This window comes from Budorcas taxicolor, chromosome 20 (genome assembly GCF_023091745.1).
Source record: "Budorcas taxicolor isolate Tak-1 chromosome 20, Takin1.1, whole genome shotgun sequence".
NCBI lineage: Eukaryota > Metazoa > Chordata > Mammalia > Artiodactyla > Bovidae > Budorcas > Budorcas taxicolor.
In genome coordinates, this window is record NC_068929.1 from 62461310 (window position 1) to 62479669 (window position 18360).

The following is an 18360-nucleotide window of genomic DNA, read 5'->3' on the forward strand; positions in this document are numbered from 1 at the left end:
TCACTTATAATATCAAGAGAAAATTCACTTTGCAGTTTGAAAGTCTACTTTAGAAACTATGAGGAAGGCCTGTTAATTTCTACCATTTGGACACTCACATTGGGAAGTGCTGCTACATATAGTAAACATATTTTACAGCCTCATTTTATTATCTTTCAGTTTTAACAGTTTTGCATTAGTTCACTCAAGCTCTTTTGTTTTCGAGTATCTGCTATTTGTTAGGTAAGCGATTATAAGGACCATGTAAGTACAGCTACTATAAAGGTATGGCTCTAACTTAAAAAATTGAATTTCAACAAATGTCATGTATGTTTCATTAAGAAAACAAAATCTGGCCGTGTGCTGGCCTGCCTACAACAGGTTGGCGTGAAGTTGACCTTTAGTCATGGTGTTGTTGCCTCTTCCTCCATGGGGCTCCATGAGAGTCCAGGGTTACAGACTACAGGGAGGCAGGGAAGGTTTCAAGTCTGCGGTTCATGGTCACGACTGGTGACCTCATTACCCAGGTGTGCAGTCCCTGGAGGAGTGTGTGTCCTGTGGCTCTGTGCACTGGGCAGGGCTTTGTGGAAGGCCCACTTCCCCAGGATCTGGTCACATTCTAGGGCATTGGGAGAGACAGGGCCAGGAGTACTACCCACGGAAGCCAAGGAATTCTGCACCCTCCCCCAGCCAGGCTCAGGGGGAAAATTCGCTTCTCATTCCTGTCTGCTCCCATCCCCCATTTCCCAATCCCCCTTGAGGAGCCTGGGCTTCCAGAAACCAACAGCTGGGAGGGGAGAGGTTGGCCAGTTTATATTCAGCCACACAGAAGTGGGGATGGGGAACTTAGGGAGGATAACTTAATATTAGAAATATCTTTCACATGAAAAGTTTGTTTTAAAGGTAGGCAGATATAAATAAGGGCTATTCTGGGGGCTCAGTGATAAAGAACACACCTGCCTAATGCAGGAGATGTGGGTTTGATCCCTGATTCTGGAAGATCCCCTGGAGGAGGGCATGGCACCCCACGCCAGTATTCTTGCCTGGAGAACCCCACGGACAGAGGAGCCTGGAGGGCTACAGTCCATGGGGTTGCAAACAGTCGGACACAACTGAGTGACTAAACAGCAATAATAAGAAAACGGTGATGTCGTATGATACTTCCAGCTGACATCTTTCTTTTGGGGGAGATACAAACAAATATGGATGGTGTACAGGTGTGGGTGCACCTGTCAGCTGGGCTTTTGGGTTTTCTGCATTAACTCTAGCAGGAAGGAAAACTGAGCAAGTAGAACAAACTGGAACAAGTATCTTGTTTCTGAAAAACACTGTATTATGATATTATTACAAAAGTAATTTGTGTTTCTTTATAGAAAATACACATAGGTAACCCTGGTGATAAAGCCTAAAAATATTTTGCTCTTTATCATTTTGTATCTACACATATGCCTGATTTACATATATTTTAAATTCACGTAAAACTATAACAGATCATTCAGTACATACTGCTTTATAAATGAAATTTAACTAATGATTATTTTTCATAATGATTATATTTTAATGGCTTCAGAGTATTCTTATTCACAATGTACCATAATGTATGTAAATAATCCTCTATTGTTAGACATTTAGCATATGTGTATGCCATATATATTATATAAATATGTGTGAATATTACATGAACTCCCAGTGACTTGTCATATAGCTAAACCTTTAACCGTATCCTATATTGTTTCATAAGTATACATTTTTACAGGTAGAATTAACAGCTGTCTCTTCAATATTGAGAAACTGAACCATTTGCTTTTTTTTTCCCCTTAAAATTTTTTTAAAGAATTTTTATAGTGTTGTGTTGGTTTCTGCCATTCAACGTCGCAAATCAGCCATAATTACATATACTGAGCCATTTGTTTTTAAGAACAAAGCTCTGAGTGGCAACAGTGTGTGGCTCTTGCTGTGTAGTCACTTCAGCCGTGTCCGACTCTCTGTGAGCCCCATGGACTGTATAGCCCACCAGGCTCCTCTGTCTGTAGGATTTTCTAGGCAGGAATACTGGAGTAGGGTGCCGTTTCCTTTTCCCGGGGATCCTCCTGACCCAGGGATCGAACCCAGGTCTCCTGTTTGGCAGGTGGACTCTTTACCACTGAGCCCCCTGGGAAGCCCAACAGTGTGTGGAAGTCTAGTTAGAGGTTTTTATTGACACAAGAGCAACAGGTAGGGGCCTGCTGAATTAATACGGCTGGAATTTGTGAATGAGCTTCAGAACTCCGCAACCTGAAGAAAATCTAGAGTTTCACCTGAAATCAAAGGAGATATGGAGTTAAACAAAGCAATAGTGATGCTAGAACTTTAACATGAGAACCATCATTTCTCATTTTAAAGTAGGGATATGCATGTCTTTACATTTTGTTGTGCTCTGTGATATTAGCATGTATGCTTATATTTTATTTGTAATTTTTGATAGGAAAATCATCAATGATGCAAGTTTTCATTATATCTCAGTTTATGAAAATCTGGGGAGGGTCTACCCATTGGCTCAGGACCCCTCCTGAGGAATCCCTCTATGTTCCATAAATAGGGCTTAAGACACGGGCTGGACTGACCCAGACACATAGAAATGGAAGTTAATGCTTCCTGTGAAATAAATGGCTCACGTTTCTCACAAAGGCGTATAACATATAATGTTTTAGAATGATGCTTTTGAGCTGCAGGCTCTATTTTTCTGAAAAAAGGCTTTCTTCTGGTTTAGACCTTGCTTGAAGATGCAGAGAGGTGCAGACATAAGATGCAGGCTGCTTCGGCACTGATCGGAGGCTTGGCAGGAGAAAAAGAAAGATGGACAGAACAAAGTAAAGAGTTTGCTGCACAAACTAAAAGACTTGTAGGTATGTAAATCCCTTTATTAGCTTCCCAGGTGGCTCAGCAGTGAAGAATCCACCTTCGATGCAGGAGACTCAGTTTTGATCCTTGGGTTAGGAAGATCCCCTCGAGGAGGAAATGACAACCCACTCCAGTATTCTTGCCTGGAGAATTCCATGAGCAGGGGAGCCTGGCAGGCTACAGTCCGTGGAGTTGCAGAGTCAGACAGGACTGAGTGATAAAGCGCACACACACAAATCCCTTTATTAATGAGATTATGTGTTGACTGTGATGGGGAGTGAGCAAACTTAAGCTTTAATCAGAATATACATCAACACTCCATTACTTCAAATTCCTGTGTGTGTGTGTGTGTGTGCGCGCCCAGCTGTTTCAAAAGGATAAATATTGGTCTGGCATTTAAGCAACCTGTCTTAGATAATGTGTTAGTTACTCAGTCCTGTCTGACTTTTTACAACACCCTGGACTGTAACCCACCAGGCTCCTCTGTCCATGAAATTCTCTAGGCAAGAATACTGTGTCCATTTCCTTCTCCAGGGGACTCTTCCTCACTCAGGGACTGAACCTGGGTCTCCTGCATTGCAGGCATATTCTTTACTCTGAGCCACCAGGGAGGCCCAATAATGACCTTTAAACTCTTATTGTCAGGTCATTTTTGAATTCTCCTATGAGTGAATGACCATATAGATCAAGGTCATTTAGAATGGAGGCTGTGTCTTCTGAGGTCAGAAGTCATCCTCTCATATTCAGTAAGGTCAACATAATCCAGTGCTTGACTATCAGCAGTTATTACTTGTGGACCATGTGGACTCTTTTCACAGTGAACTGAACTACTGCTTATTCACAAAACACAGCAACTTGTGGTTACAATTTGGTTTCTGAAATTTAATTCAAAAGAATGACTGTCTTTTTTTTTTTTTTGCCACTTCTTATATTCTGCAGAATTACAAGGCTGTTCATAAAGTGTTTCAGTGGTGTTTTGTTTTTTGTTTTAGGGGATGTGTTGTTGGCTACAGCTTTTCTATCTTATTCTGGTCCCTTTAATCAAGAATTTCGCAATCTGCTGTTAAATGACTGGCAGAAGGAAATGAAAGCCCGGGAAATTCCATTTGGAGACAATCTAAACCTCAATGAGATGTTGATTGATGCTCCTACCATTAGTGAGTGGAACCTCCAAGGCCTGCCCAATGATGACCTGTCTGTTCAGAATGGAATTATTGTCACAAAAGCATCTCGCTATCCTTTGCTAATTGACCCACAGACTCAAGGCAAGATCTGGATTAAAAATAAAGAAAACCAGAATGAACTCCAGGTAATCTTTGTTTGAATATAAATGGGCTTCCCTGGTGACTCATAACCTAAAGAATCTGCCTGCAATGCAGGAGACCCAGATGGAACCCTGGGTTGGAAAGATCCCCTGCAGGAGGGCAGGGCAACCCACTCCAATATTCTTGCCTGGAGAGTCCCATGGACAGAGGAGCCTGGTGGGCTACAGTCCATTGAGTCATAAGAGTCGGGCATAACTGAGCTACTTAGCACATGCATGAAACGTGCTACTAATCAATTTTATTGCCCCAGATCCACAGTATCTGAGAATAAATATTTCATATTTAGAAATGATTTTGTTATTAATATTTAGATATTAATATTTATAAAACAGTGTCTAAAAACTGCGTTATTTGGATTCTTGTTTATCTCTCCTAATGCTGTCCATCAAAGGGTTCAGACTGCCTTCTGTTAGGGCCTAAGGCTCTCCATGATAAACAGAGCAGGAGAGAGCTATGTCACACTTGGTGTGTGGCAAATAAAGACAGTTTATAGTTATTCCATGATTATTTGTCACAAATGTGGTGGTAGGGGGGAAAGGCAGTATTGTCACACAGAGCTTTTACCTGCTTCCTAGTAAAAGGAAGTGATGCAGTCAAATGCTCTGGAGATTTTTTAGAAAACTGAAAATAGAGCTACCATGTGATCCTACAATCCCACTCCTGGGCATATGTCTGGGAAAACCATAATTCAAAAAGATACATGAATTCCAGTGCTTATAGCAGCACTACTTAACAATAGCCCAGACATGGAAGCAACCTAAATGTCCGTTGATGGAGGAATGGATAAAGAAGATACGGTATATTTGTACAATGGAATATTACTCAGCCATACAAAAGAATGAAGTAGTATCTTTCACAGCAGCAGGGGTGGACCTAGAGATTATCACACAAAGTGAAGTAAGCTGCTGCTGCTGCTGATAAGTCGCTTCAGTCGTGTCTGACTCTGTGCGACCCCAGAGACGGCAGCCCACCAGGCTCCCCCGTCCTCGGGATTCTCCAGGCAAGAACACTGGAGTGGGTTGCCATTTCCTTCTCCAATGCATGAAAGTGAAACGTGAAAGTGAAGTTGCTCAGTCGTGTCCGACTCCCAGCGACTCCATGGACTGCAGCCTACCAGGCTCCTCCGTCCATGGGATTTTCCAGGCAAAAGTACTGGAGTGGGGTGCCATTGCCTTCTCTGGAAGTAAACTAGACAAAGACAAATATTATACGTCACTTATATGTATTAGTAGAATCTAAAAGATGATATAAACAAACTTATATACAAAACATAAATAGAGCCACAGACATAGAAAGCAAACTTATGGCTACCAAAGGGGAAAGGTGATGGAGGAGGGATAAATTAGAAGTTTAGGATTAGCATACTATATATAAAATAGATAACCAGCAAGGACATACTGTGTAGTACAGGGAACTTTTTCTATATTTTGTAATAGTCTGAAAAAAATATTTACAACTGAATCACTTTGCTATGTGCCTGAAACTAACACAATATTGTAAATCAACTCTTAGTGCCTTTTAAAGTGCCGTGTGCTCATTTGTGTCTGACTCTTTACAACCTCATGGACTATAGCCCATCAAGCTCTTCTGTCCGTGGAATTTTCCAGGCAAGAATACTGGAGTGGCTTGCCATTTCCTCCTCTAGGGGATCTTCTCAACCCAGGGATTGAAGCTGTGTCTCCTGCACTGCAGGCAGATTCTTTACCCACTGAGCCCCTTCAATTAAATGAACAAAAATAAGGAAATGATGATTTGCTAAGCTGAAGAATGTGATCTTGTTTCCAGATCACATCTCTAAATCACAAGTACTTCAGAAACCACCTGGAGGACAGTCTTTCTCTCGGAAGACCCTTGCTTATCGAAGATGTTGGGGAGGAACTAGATCCAGCCCTGGATAATGTTTTGGAGAGAAACTTCATTAAGACTGGGTCTACCTTTAAGGTAGGTTAAGCCTGCCGATGGCAGTGTGCAGAGCAATTTCCCTGAGGCCAGGTCAAGGTGACAGAGGTCACAGTTTCTCATTAAACATCAACTCAGATTCAAGTCTGGGGCAGGAGGCATTTGCTTTTCTCTTCCACACTTCCTGAGTTGGGATAAAGAGTAGCTTTTTTAGGAACATCTACTTCACTTATATCATGAAGCCTGACTCCATTCTGATGTTAGACTTTGCATGGCATTTAAGCCCCATCATGCCCCCTCCCCTGTCATCCCAAATCTGGGCAAGATGATGAGAAAACATGGCTCTGCTCTCTTTGGGTGAAAGTGAAATTCACTGTTTTCAGTGACTATCAAGTGCATGGAATCTATACAGTCCATGGAATTCTCCAGGCCAGAATACTGGAGTGGGTAGCCTTTCTCTTCTCCAGGGGATCTTCCCAACCCAGGGATTGAACCCAGGTCTCCCACATTGCAGGTGAATTCTTCACCAGCTGATCCACAGTGGGAAATCCAAACCATGCAACTCCATGTTCATGACCATATCTGGGAAGCCTCATCCTAGTTGCATCCCGTGATCTCTGTAAAACCCTAAAACAGCTGCCCCTCTCTGCTCTCTCAAGTGATTTTTCTTTGGACCTGTTTGGCAGCCTACCCTGAATCTCCAGAAATTCTCATGTGAATAATAAACCTTTTCATATCTTTTTGGTACATGATTGGTGTCATCAGTCTTGACTTCTGAACCAGATTTTGGTTGGGGAATCCATCTCACTTCTGCAGTGTGATCACAACAATTTTGGTGATAAATGCTATGTGCATGTATGCATAGATGCTTCAGTCTTGTCTGACTCTTTGCAACCCCATGGACTGTAGCCTGCCAGGCTCCTCTGTCCATGGGATTCTCCAGGCAAGAATACTGGAGTGGGTTGCCATGCCCTCCTTCAGGGGATCTTTCCAACCCAGGGATCAAACCACGTCACCTGTGGCTCCTGCATGGCAGACAGATGCTTTACTGCTGAGTGCCCACAGGAGCCCACGGGATAAATTGAATATTTATTTATTTATAGTTTTATTAATTTGTTTATTTTTGGCTGGACTGGATCCTCGTTGCTGCCTGGGCTTTTCTCTCAGTGCAGTGAGTGGGGGCTACTCCCTAGCTGCGGTGCATGGACTCATTGTGGTGGCTTCTCTTGTTGCCGAGCATGGGCTCTAGGGTGCTCAGGCTTCAGTTGTTGTGACACGTGGGCTTTGTAGTTGCAGTTCTCGGGCCCTAGAGCACAAGTTCTATAGTTGTGGCACATGGACTTCGTTACTCCTTGGCATGTGGGGTCTTCCTGGATCAGGGATCCAACCTGTGTCTCCAGCATTGGCAGGTGGATTCTTTACCACTTGAGCCATCAGGGAAGCCTCAAATTCTATTTTTATTGGATGATGTATGTTGGATGGCATCACTAACTCAATGGACATGAGTTTGAGCAGGATCCAGGATATGGTGAAGGACAGGGAAGCCTGGTGTGCTGAGGTCCATGGGGTCACAAAGAGTCGAACATGACTGAGCAACTGAACAACAACCAAAAAATGTTGGCTAACTTCCTTCCCTCCCTCCTTCCCTTCTTCCCTCCTTCCCTCTCTTTCTCCCTTCCTCCTTCCTGTCTTACTTTTGTCCCTCTTTCTTTTCATCCTAGTGGCCTGAAGCCCTCTGAATGCCTAATGAACATTTCTTTTTAAGTATACACATGATCTCCAGGTGTATAGTGGTTTAAAGCAATACTAGATTCTAAGCAGAAAAACACACAGTAAGGTGTATCTGGATTTTATTACTTTTAACTTTCTTTTTATCACAAAGGTGAAAGTCGGTGACAAAGAGATAGATGTGATGGATGGCTTCAGACTCTACGTCACCACCAAGCTGCCCAATCCAGCCTATACCCCTGAAATAAGTGCTCGGACCTCCATCATCGACTTCACAGTCACTATGAAAGGTCTAGAGGACCAGTTACTGGGGAGAGTCATTCTCACAGAGAAGCAGGTAAGTCAAGTATGCAACAAAGTACAGTATGCAACCCCACCAGGGCTTCCCTGGTGGCTCAGACGGTAAAGAAGCTGCCTGCAATGTGGGAAACCTGGGTTTGATCCCTGGGTTGGGAAGATCCCCTGGAGGAGGGCATGGTAACTCACTCCAGTAGTCTTGCCTGGAGAATCCCCATGGACAAGAGGAGCCTGGCGGACTATAGTCCACGGGGTCTCAAAGAGTCGGACATGACTGAACAGCTAAACACAACACAAAATGTGGCCCTCCCCCTTTCTGCATTGCATTGTGATTCTTTCTTTGACTAAAATAAGATGATGAACATTGTGATGGGATTGAGTCCCCCCTTTTAATTCCTGTATTTCTTCCATTATTCATTTTCAAGTGTCTTTAATAACAACTAACCAGTTATCTATCCAATACATTGCATCTGTATCACATAAATAACAGATATCATCAGTTGATTTCATATAGGGGAATGATGTAACTATGAGAATTTCTGTCTCATTTTCAGCATCATGGTTCTGGTTTTATACTCCTTAAATTTTCTGAAGTTTGTTCTGTTCCTAGTTCTAGTCACCTGTTGAGTTTTAGCTTTCTAGTGTATGTCTGGGGTTTCCCAGGTGGCACAGTGGTAAAGAATCCACCTGCTGATGCAGGAGGTATGGGTTTGATCCCTGGGTCAGGAAGATCCCCTGGAGGAGGAAATGGTAACCCACTCCAGTATTCTTGCCTGGAGAATTCCATGGACAGAGGAGTCTCGAGGGCTGCAGTCCACACGGTTGCAAAGAATCAGGCACGACTGACCACACATACACACATGCACACACACAGTATACATCTAAGTTTTTATTTCATTTGATTCATTATTATGCTTTTGGAATATAAAATTGGAACATTGTACCCAGATAGCACAGCATTGCCAATTCTTATTTGTTATCCAAGAGTGCTTGCTGTATCTTTCAAGAAGACAAGTTTGTTACCCTAGATTTCACTGTGGAACTTGTGAAGGCTACTGGCTTCCTTTCGCTCTAAGCATAATTCTGTGTCTGTTTTCTCTCAATGAGAAATGGCCCACAATTTATAAACTCCCTTGTTCTGAATCAGCATTTTCTCCAGGGAACATTTGAGCTGTAAGGAAAGAAATCTGGAGGGTTTTAATGGGACTCTGTCAATGAAGCTGTGTGAACTCTGAAAGTTGCTATTGATTTTCTTCTTGAGTTAGGTATCCATGAGGAGTTCAGTTTAATTTATGCCCCCCATCCACACTGACCTAAAGATTTGTTTAGGTTGAAACTATTGGCAAAGTCTTTGGAATCTGCCCCTCTCTTTCTTTATTACCTCTTCTCTGTGTTGTACCATGTGTGCTCTTCTGAGCCCTTCCTTGCATTTATATTTCTCTCTCTCTCCTTCCCCTCTTCCTTTTCTATGAATCTTCTATATTTATTTAAAAAAATTCCTGGTGGCTCAGACAGTAAGCAATCTGCCTTCAATGCAGGAAAACCGAGGTTCGATCCCTGGGTTGGGAAGATCCCCTGAAGGAGGAAATGGTAACCCACTCCAGTATTCTAGCCTGGGAAATCCATGGACAGAGGCATCTGGTTGGCTACAGTCAAATACCACCACAAAGAATCAGATGCAACTGAGTGACTTAACACTTTGAATTTCACTTTTCTGTTTATTTTTAATTTATGGTACACAGATCATAGAGTGGAAGTTGCATTAAGAGGATTTAATCCAGTTTCATCAATTCACGTGGTTGATGACCTCCATGTGGTAGGAACTGATGTTAGAGTTCCTACCACAGAGTGGAATAACAGCCTTCCAAATATGTACTTGTTTAATTTTGGAGTCTCAGCTGAGATGGTTGAAGAAGTTTAGTGCTGACACAGCCTCACTTCAGAAAGGACTAGGATTCTTAATCAACAACAAGGCCTGTGGAGCCTGGACATCCTTGAGGGTCTTCAGGATAATATCCATCACCTGTATCTGTCTGTCTATCTATGCACTTACTACCTACCTCTCTTCCTTCCTTCCTCCCATTCTTTCTTATTTCCGTTCTTTCTTCCTTCCTCTAATTTTTATTGAAGTATAGTTGCTTTACAGGCTTCCCTGCTGGCTCAGTGGTAAAGAATCCATCTGTCCATGCAGGAGATGTGGGTTTGATCCCTGGGTTAGGAGGATGCCCTGGAGAGGGAAATGGCAACCCACTCCAGCATTCTTGCCTGGGGAATCCTGTGGACAGAGGAACTTGATGGGCTACAGTCCATGGGGTTGCAAAACAGTCTGATATGACTTAGCAACTAAACAACAACACAAGAGTTGCTCTACAGTGTACCTTTTGCTATACAGCAAAGCGAATCAGCTATACATATGCATATACATATACATGGACTTCCCAGGTAGCACAGTGGTGAAGACTCTGCCTGCCAGTGCAGGAGATGCAAGGGACGTGGGTTCAATCCTTGAGTCAGGGAAGATCTTCTGGAGTAGGAAATGGCAACCGTCTTTAGTATTCTTGCCTGGAAAATTCCATGGACAGAGAAGCCTGGTGGACTACAGTCGGAAAGAGTTGGACATGACTGAGCAACTGAACACACATATACATAAACACATTCATGTATCCCCTCCTTTTTGGATTCCCTTCCCATTCAAGTCACCACAGAGCGCTGAGCAGAGTTCCCTGTGTTCTTTAGTAGGTTCTCGTTAGTTGTCTGTTTTATACACAGGCTCTACTTTTACCTGTGGTGTTGGGTTCAGGGAGATAAGGGTCTTTGATGGCACTTCGAATAATATCCTTGCCCTCAACTTTCTTTCTGTTCAGCTGAGATGAATGCGGTCTCCTTGGGAAAAAAATAATTTGGTTTCCCAGATTTTTAGTTGCAACAAAACAACTCCAGGACTGAGTTTTTAATTGTTGCAGCAGAGTTTTAAAATGAAATAAGGAGCACTTTAAGCTCATGGGAAGACTTTGAACAGTCTTGGAAAGCCAATAAGGATCCCAGGCCAGACTTTTCCTTACTTCCTGGGAAAGCTGAGTGTCTTGACACTTCATTCTCTCACCATCATCTCATTATCAGAGTTCATTCCAAGCTCACAGTAAATGTTTCTTATAGAAGTGTGGTCAGGGTAATGTGACACTCTTTCTGTTATAATAACAGAAGGCCATCTTACCCTGAACCACGTTATAATACCATGTGTAATCTCTATTTTCTTTTCTCTAAACAAAGTCTTATGCAAGAAGTGAGCTTCATTGTTGTTATTGTTAAGTCACTCAATTGTGTCCAAATCTTTGTGACCCTATGGACTGCAGCACACCAGGCTTCCCTGTCCTTCACTAACTCCTGGAAGTTCCTCAAACTCATAATCCATTGAGTCAGTGACAGCATGCCAGGCTTCCCTGTCCTTCACTAACTCCTGGAGTTTCCTCAAACTCATAATCCATTGAGTCACTGATGCCATCCAACCATCTCATCCTCTGTTGCCCCCTTCTCCTCTTGCCTTCAACCTTTCCCAGCATCAGGGTGTTTTCCAATGAGCCATCTCTTTGCATCAGGTGGCCAAAGTATTGGACCTTCAGCATCAGTCCTTCCAATGAATATTCATGGTTGATTTCCTTTAGATTGACTGGTTTGATCTTCTTGCTGTCCAAGGGACTCTCAAGAGTCTCCTACAGCATTACAGTTTGAAAGCATCAGTTCTTCAGCTCTGAACTGCTGAACTTAATTATGCTGGGTTTTAAGTAGCCTGCTTTCTGCCCAAAGCCTTTCCTCTTGCAGCATATGTTCTGCCCACTGTGCCCCTGAATCTGCTCACTCTGCTAAATCTTTGCAGCCTGGGCAAGTGGGTCTAAGTGGATCTCTGGTACTTTCAGGGAATTTTTTTTATCATCTAGTGACTCAGTTGATAAAAGATTATGTCTGTGCCTATTTAAATTATTTCTTTGACTTTAGCAACAATGTAGTCTCTCTTACAATGATCACTTTTTGAGTGATTGTGAAAATATCAATATTAAATGCTATTGAGCCAAGGAGGGGGCTATTGGAAGTTAAGAAAATCCCATAGGTATGAGGTTGATGTTGGAAAGCATCTAAGAAATTCCCTAAATGTGGGGAAACATTGAAACCAGTGGTAAACTTCTTCAGTCAGGATGAGTTATGCCTTCACTGCTCTGTTGATCCTTGTGGTGAAAAGAGGCTTGGAACAGTAACTTAGGATGCAAGGGAAAGGCCACTCGTCTTTGAGTCCATAAATTCACCAGCTGTCCAGTGTTCTGGGAATACAGGCAGTGAAGAGGAGCCTTATTATCATGCAGGATCTGGTCTCACGAATGCTCTGCTGTCCAGCCTGTCAGACCCTCAGGTTTGTTTACTTAAAAAACAAATGGAAACCATAGAGCATATGAATGGAAGAAGGCAGATTTTTAACCAACTTTATAATTTCCTCTGTGCTTCAAGGCAGTCTTTTTAAATGCATGGGCTGTCCAAGATCACATCAAAGTCCTGTATAATTGTTGATTTGATGTTGTTCTTGTGAGTAGATTTAGACTGCTTCCTGTTGTCACCAGAAGGTGATGTATCGAGACCTTTTTAAACAGGCAGCAAACCAGTAGCCCTCCAGAAACTTTCCTTTAAAGAAACCCATTCTCTTAGAGTCTCTCTCATCTTGACCTAGAAAATAAGACAGAAACTCAAAGAGAGCTATATACTTCTAGGAGAGAAATATTCTTATCAGTTAACAACCTCCACTGGTCATATAATGCAAAGCCCCAAGGGTCATCATTGTTCAGAATTTCAGATGAGCAAACAGGTGTGTGATTTAATTCTTTTGGAGGTAGAAGGACCTGAATTTGGTAGAACTGACATGAAAAATAACTTAATAAAGACACTAAATAGACATTGTTATCACCAGCTCATTTGGTGGAGAAACAAATCTGAGTTCAGTTGTTTAACCTTTCATTTTAATTACCAGTGCAAGGTACAGAGAGAAGAATCTTTGGGAATGAAAGCCTGAGTGATACCTTAAAATGAGAAATGTGGAAGGCTGCCATCTATTTCCTTTGATTGTTTCTAAAACTCTGGTGATAGATGAATTTTATGTCCACAAAGAATTTTTGTTTTCATTTGTATCTTCATTGAGCCACTCAATTAAAAAAAAGTTTATTTATTTATTATTTTTGGCAGTGCTGGACCTTTGTTGCCACGTGGCTCTTCTCTAGTTGCGGCAGGTGGGGGCTGCTCTCTAGTTGTGGTGCTTGGGCTTCCCACTTTGATGGCTTCTCTTGATGTGGAACACGGGCTCTAGGGCACATGGGCTTCCGTTGTTGCGGTGTGTGGGGTCTGTCGTTGTAGCTCCTGGGCTCTGGAGCACAGGCTCAATAGTTTTGGCACATGGACTTAGTTGCTGCACGGCATGTGGGATCTTCTCGAGTCAGGGATTTGAACCTGTGTCTCCTGCATTGACAGTCAGATTCTTTACTACTGAGCCACCAGGGAAGCCCATGAGCCACTTAAGTTTTGATCATTTAATTAATTAAGAGTGCATTTCCTGAACTTGCCCTGAATCGCTACTGTACTTTCTTACTCAATTTGGGAATCCTTTTCACATGATCACAGTTTACATGCCATTTTTTGTTGTAGCCTTAATATAAAGAATACATCCCCTGGAGAAGGGAGTCTTCCTGATTCAGGGATCGGACTCAGGTCTCCTGCATTGCAGGTAGTTTCTTTACCATTTGAGCCACCAGGGAAGCCCTTAACATAAAGAATACATAACACAAATGTTTACTATTCTGTGTGTGTACGTGTATGTGTGTCTGTCTGTGTGTTAAGAGATAATCCCTTTGTTGGGAAAAATGCTTATAGACAAAATTATTTTGCTTAATTCTCCCCTACACATTAATTTGAAGAAGAACAGTATTTGGAAATAAAGTTGTAGTTCAATAGAACTGTGTTAACATCAAGCCTACAAATGAAAATATGCCTAAAACTTTATCCCAAAGTAGGTTTTCCATTTAAAAATCTCATGGAAAGCAAATAGCAATTATTCTGTTTTCTTTCAGAGATATCTTTCTTTGTCCTCTGACTATTGTTCTAGTCTAATGTTTGGCAGCTGGGGTGGTATTTAGTGAATAGTTTGCTTTTGTAATTCCAAATATTACTTTAGGTTGTAGTATTTACTTTAAAGTAGATTATTTCATTAGTATCGAACTATGGGGGAATGTACTTCTTAGCCTTATTTTAATCCTTTGGGAATATAAGCATTACTTTAATTGACAATTTTATTTAATTAGTGTTGTTAATGATATTAAATAGAACACAATCATCTCAATAACGTTCAAACTTTTACTTAACTCTTTAAAATCAGGGATGGAGTAATTTTGCACCTTATTTTATGCATTACTAATAACTGTGTTTATTAATAATGGTTTTCATAAGCAATATGGAGCATAATTTTAGTCTCAATCCCATAGTTCTCAAGGGGAGATGAGATTGGAAATGTAGATTGTAACAGGTTTTATAAACTATGTTGAAAATTTTGGACCTTTTCAAATAGTAAAGGGAAATCCCTCAACGACTTGGGGCAGAAAATGGGGTGATAACAGCAAAAGGTCAGCAGGGAGACCAGTCAGGTTAGAGCAGTCCCCCAAGCAAAAATTAAAACCTAAATTATGGAAATTGCTGTCTAATTGGGAAAAAAATGGGCAGAAGAAAAATTACTTTGTAGGAAGACTCAATAAGACTTGGTATGGTTTTGGGATTTGATGGCCCATGGTCTATCTCCAGCAGACATGAATACGTGAATCTGTAGCATTATAAGCGGAAGATTAGAGTGTTCTCCTTTTAAAAATTCCCATTTCAACTACTTTACTATGCTTTTATGATATATGACATTTGCAAATGTGATTTATTTTGTATAGACTTATAATTTTATTTTTCAAGCTATTGATTTCCAAATAAATGCTATACTACATCTGAAAAATCCATGCTGGAAATGAATCAAGGAAGAGGGTGGAGGATAAGAGACATATTCTGAGCAGCTATTATAATCCAGGCACTGGTTTCAGCTACTCTGCTGATGATACCTGCCCAATCTCTCTCTGAGCTGATTTATGTACATTTTGCAGATGAAGAAACTGAGGCATATAGACGTATGTAACATGTTGAAGGTCATGCAGTTAGTAAATCCTGGGAGTTAGAACTGAAACAAGTCTTCTTGATGTCAAAATCCTCACTCTTCTCACTGCTTTGCTTTCCTTTTCTTACCTGTCTTCAGGTGAGGACTTTTAGAGTCCTCTAGGGACTTACCTCTAGAGTCCTTACCTCTAGGGACTCAGAAACAATAATGAGAGTACATAAAATTTAGGAATATGGCAATAATAATATTTGAATTATTTCCATTCAATTTTATTACCACTTTATTTCCTAGTATAACCATATTGTGAGTGCATTTATTGTTAACTGTTTATGGAAATGATTTTTATAGTAGTCATTAAACATCTCTTGTTTGTACTAATTTCTACAGAAGCTCAAATCTGAGATTCTTATCTAGTGAAAAAATGAATTAAAATGACCAGTAAGAAAGCTTTCAAATGTAACCAAATAGCACATGGAAGCAAAGATAAGTCTTAATTGCATTGCTATATCTCAAAGAATTAAGAATTGATGCAAGTTTGTTTAGTTAAGGGGCATTTGTTTTGCTTAAGGAGAGAATTTTTCTTTTCTAGAATGTGCTAGACCTAACTCACTGTGCTTAGAGCATGAGTTGGGAGTCTGGTAGGGTCCCATCCACCTAATTGTTTAACCAATGGTGAATAACTAGCTGGACTGTAGAGGCCAGTGCTCTTTGCTCTTTGTCTGTATGCAATTTTGTTATCAGGACCTTTATTTGTAACTTTGTGGTTTTTGTTACAAAGGCAGAATTTTCATGTCTGTATTTCTGGCACTAAGACATGACTAGATTTTCTGGTACACTAACATGTTTCAGTTTATCAGTTTGAAAAGGGGTAGAGTGATTAATCATTCACTCTGCAGTATTGAAAGTCAACCATATACCAGCACTGTACTAAGAGTTGGAGAATGTGTCAATGAACTAAAAAATCCTTGGAGCATAGCTATTAAGTAAATTGTGTGTTATATTAGAAAGTAAATAATCATGTCATTAGTGAATAGTTTCATTATGTTTTATATGTTTTCATATGATTCATTGCTGTGTATAACTTTAGATTTCTAGTTTTCTAGGTAGGGCTGCCCTCACAGCTCAGTTGGTAAATCATCTGCCTGCAATGCAGGAGACCAGGGTTCTATTCCTGGGTCGGGAAGATCCCCTGGAGAAGGAAATGGCAACCCACTCCAGTATTCTTGCCTGGAGAATCCCATGGACAGGGGAGCCTGACAGGCTACAGTCCATGGGATCGCAAGAGGTGGACACGACTTAGTGACTAAACCACCACCTAAACCAGGTAGGATATAGAAGCTACAAAACCTGCTGAGTCATTCTAGAATACCTAATTGAGTATGGACCTTTCTGAAGCCACTCTGTCAACGTGAGCTTGGTACCACATGCCTGGTAGCTGGACCTAAACTGTTGACAGTGCTTTCCCATTCAAGGCACCTGCATTTATCCCTAGTTTTCCCAAATTGTACTTATACTGAAATGTACATAGCTTCTTTAGTGATGCAGCTAAACATAGGTAGGCACCTTTTCAATGGACGCTATATTTAGAAAGGTCTTCAAGCAAACTTGCAGATGCACATTTTTCTCTTTAAATTTTATTTTAATTTTTGATATCTTATTCTTGGGTTTCTCACTGATGCAGATTGACCACTTAATTTTTTATTAAAAAAATCTTTTTTGGCCTACCACAAGGCATGGGGGATCATAGTTCCCCGACTAGGGATCAAACCCTTGTCCCCTGCAGTGGACGCGCATGCCCTCTGTGGTTTTGAACCCCCAGGGAAGTCCTTCTTTGCACATTTTAAATTCTATTTCCTCTTAGTCTTTCCCTTTTTTGATTCTTTTATTAACCTCCAGTACAATTTGACTTTCATGTGCAGTTTGACCTGGTGCCTGAAGCATATTGTCTCTGGTTTGCCATGGCTATTTCCTCCTTCCTCCACCCTCACCAGCCCCATCTTTTCTTTCCTTCTCTTTCACCGTCTCTCTTTCTCCAGACTCCCTATATGGAAGAAATAGCCAATCAGGACAATAATCTCCCAAAGCCATTTTCTCCCCAGCTTCCCACAAAGGTCTTTTGGGAAGGATTCAGAACTTCCCTTCTCTTTAAGAGAACAGCATCTTTCCTTTTCAAATCGAGATGATTTTTCAATTTATATGTCCCCACAGTAACAGCACAGTTTGCCTGCCTAACTTTTGGACACTTGCTTTTCACAGAGTTGGATACTATTTCAACAGGCAAGTTGAAAATAATCACATTCCAATGACAATAGAGCTCTTTTAAGCAAGAAACTAAGCAGAGAGAAATGTATTTAATTTGAGCTGCATATGTTATATTCAAACAAACTTCAGTTTCACCAAAACAGGAATAAATATGATCACAAAAGTCACTTAAAGCTGAGTTGACTTTAGGAAATAAATAAATAAATAAATAAATAAATACTAATTGTTAGCATTGGTAATATTTTTAGCACATTTTATGTTGCTTGCCACCAATTCTTTCCTCTGTGAATTCATCTCCTCTGATTTTGATGTCTGTATTACCTGCAGTCAAAAATGATAACTACAGTGCAGGAACTTGAGAGAGCCCAATAGGTAAACTTTTTAAGGAATGGATAAATGATAGTTGTTAATTAAGGAAGAAAATATATTTATGCAAATTAACAGGAATTGGAGAAAGAAAGAACTCATCTCATGGAAGATGTAACTGCAAACAAAAGGAAGATGAAGGAGCTGGAAGATAATTTGCTTTACCGTCTGACCAGCACCCAGGGGTCCCTAGTGGAAGATGAGAGTCTCATCCTTGTGTTGAGTAAGACAAAAAAGACAGCTGAGGAGGTGACACAGAAGCTGGAAATTTCAGCTGAGACAGAAATTCAAATTAACTCAGCCCGGGAGGAATATAGACCCGGTGAGTTTGGTAATGAAAGACAAATGTCACAGGAAAATGAAGCAAGAAATGAGAATTAGAGAAATCGAAGTAAGGATGTTATGAAAATGACTATGCGATGTGGGGTGGCCGTTTATGTTTTATGC

The 18360-nt window shown here is 41.0% G+C and overlaps 1 protein-coding gene across 1 annotated transcript in view; it reads left to right on the top strand.

The window, feature by feature from the left end:
- The window catches only part of DNAH5 (dynein axonemal heavy chain 5), a 250897-nt gene that overhangs the window by 179318 nt on the left and 53219 nt on the right, over nt 1–18360 (top strand). The window contains exons 62-66 of the mRNA XM_052659109.1: nt 2729–2864; nt 3852–4168; nt 5970–6125; nt 7966–8148; nt 17992–18235. Of these exons, the coding sequence (XP_052515069.1) occupies nt 2729–2864; nt 3852–4168; nt 5970–6125; nt 7966–8148; nt 17992–18235 (1036 nt within the window). The remainder of the gene's footprint in view (nt 1–2728; nt 2865–3851; nt 4169–5969; nt 6126–7965; nt 8149–17991; nt 18236–18360) is intronic.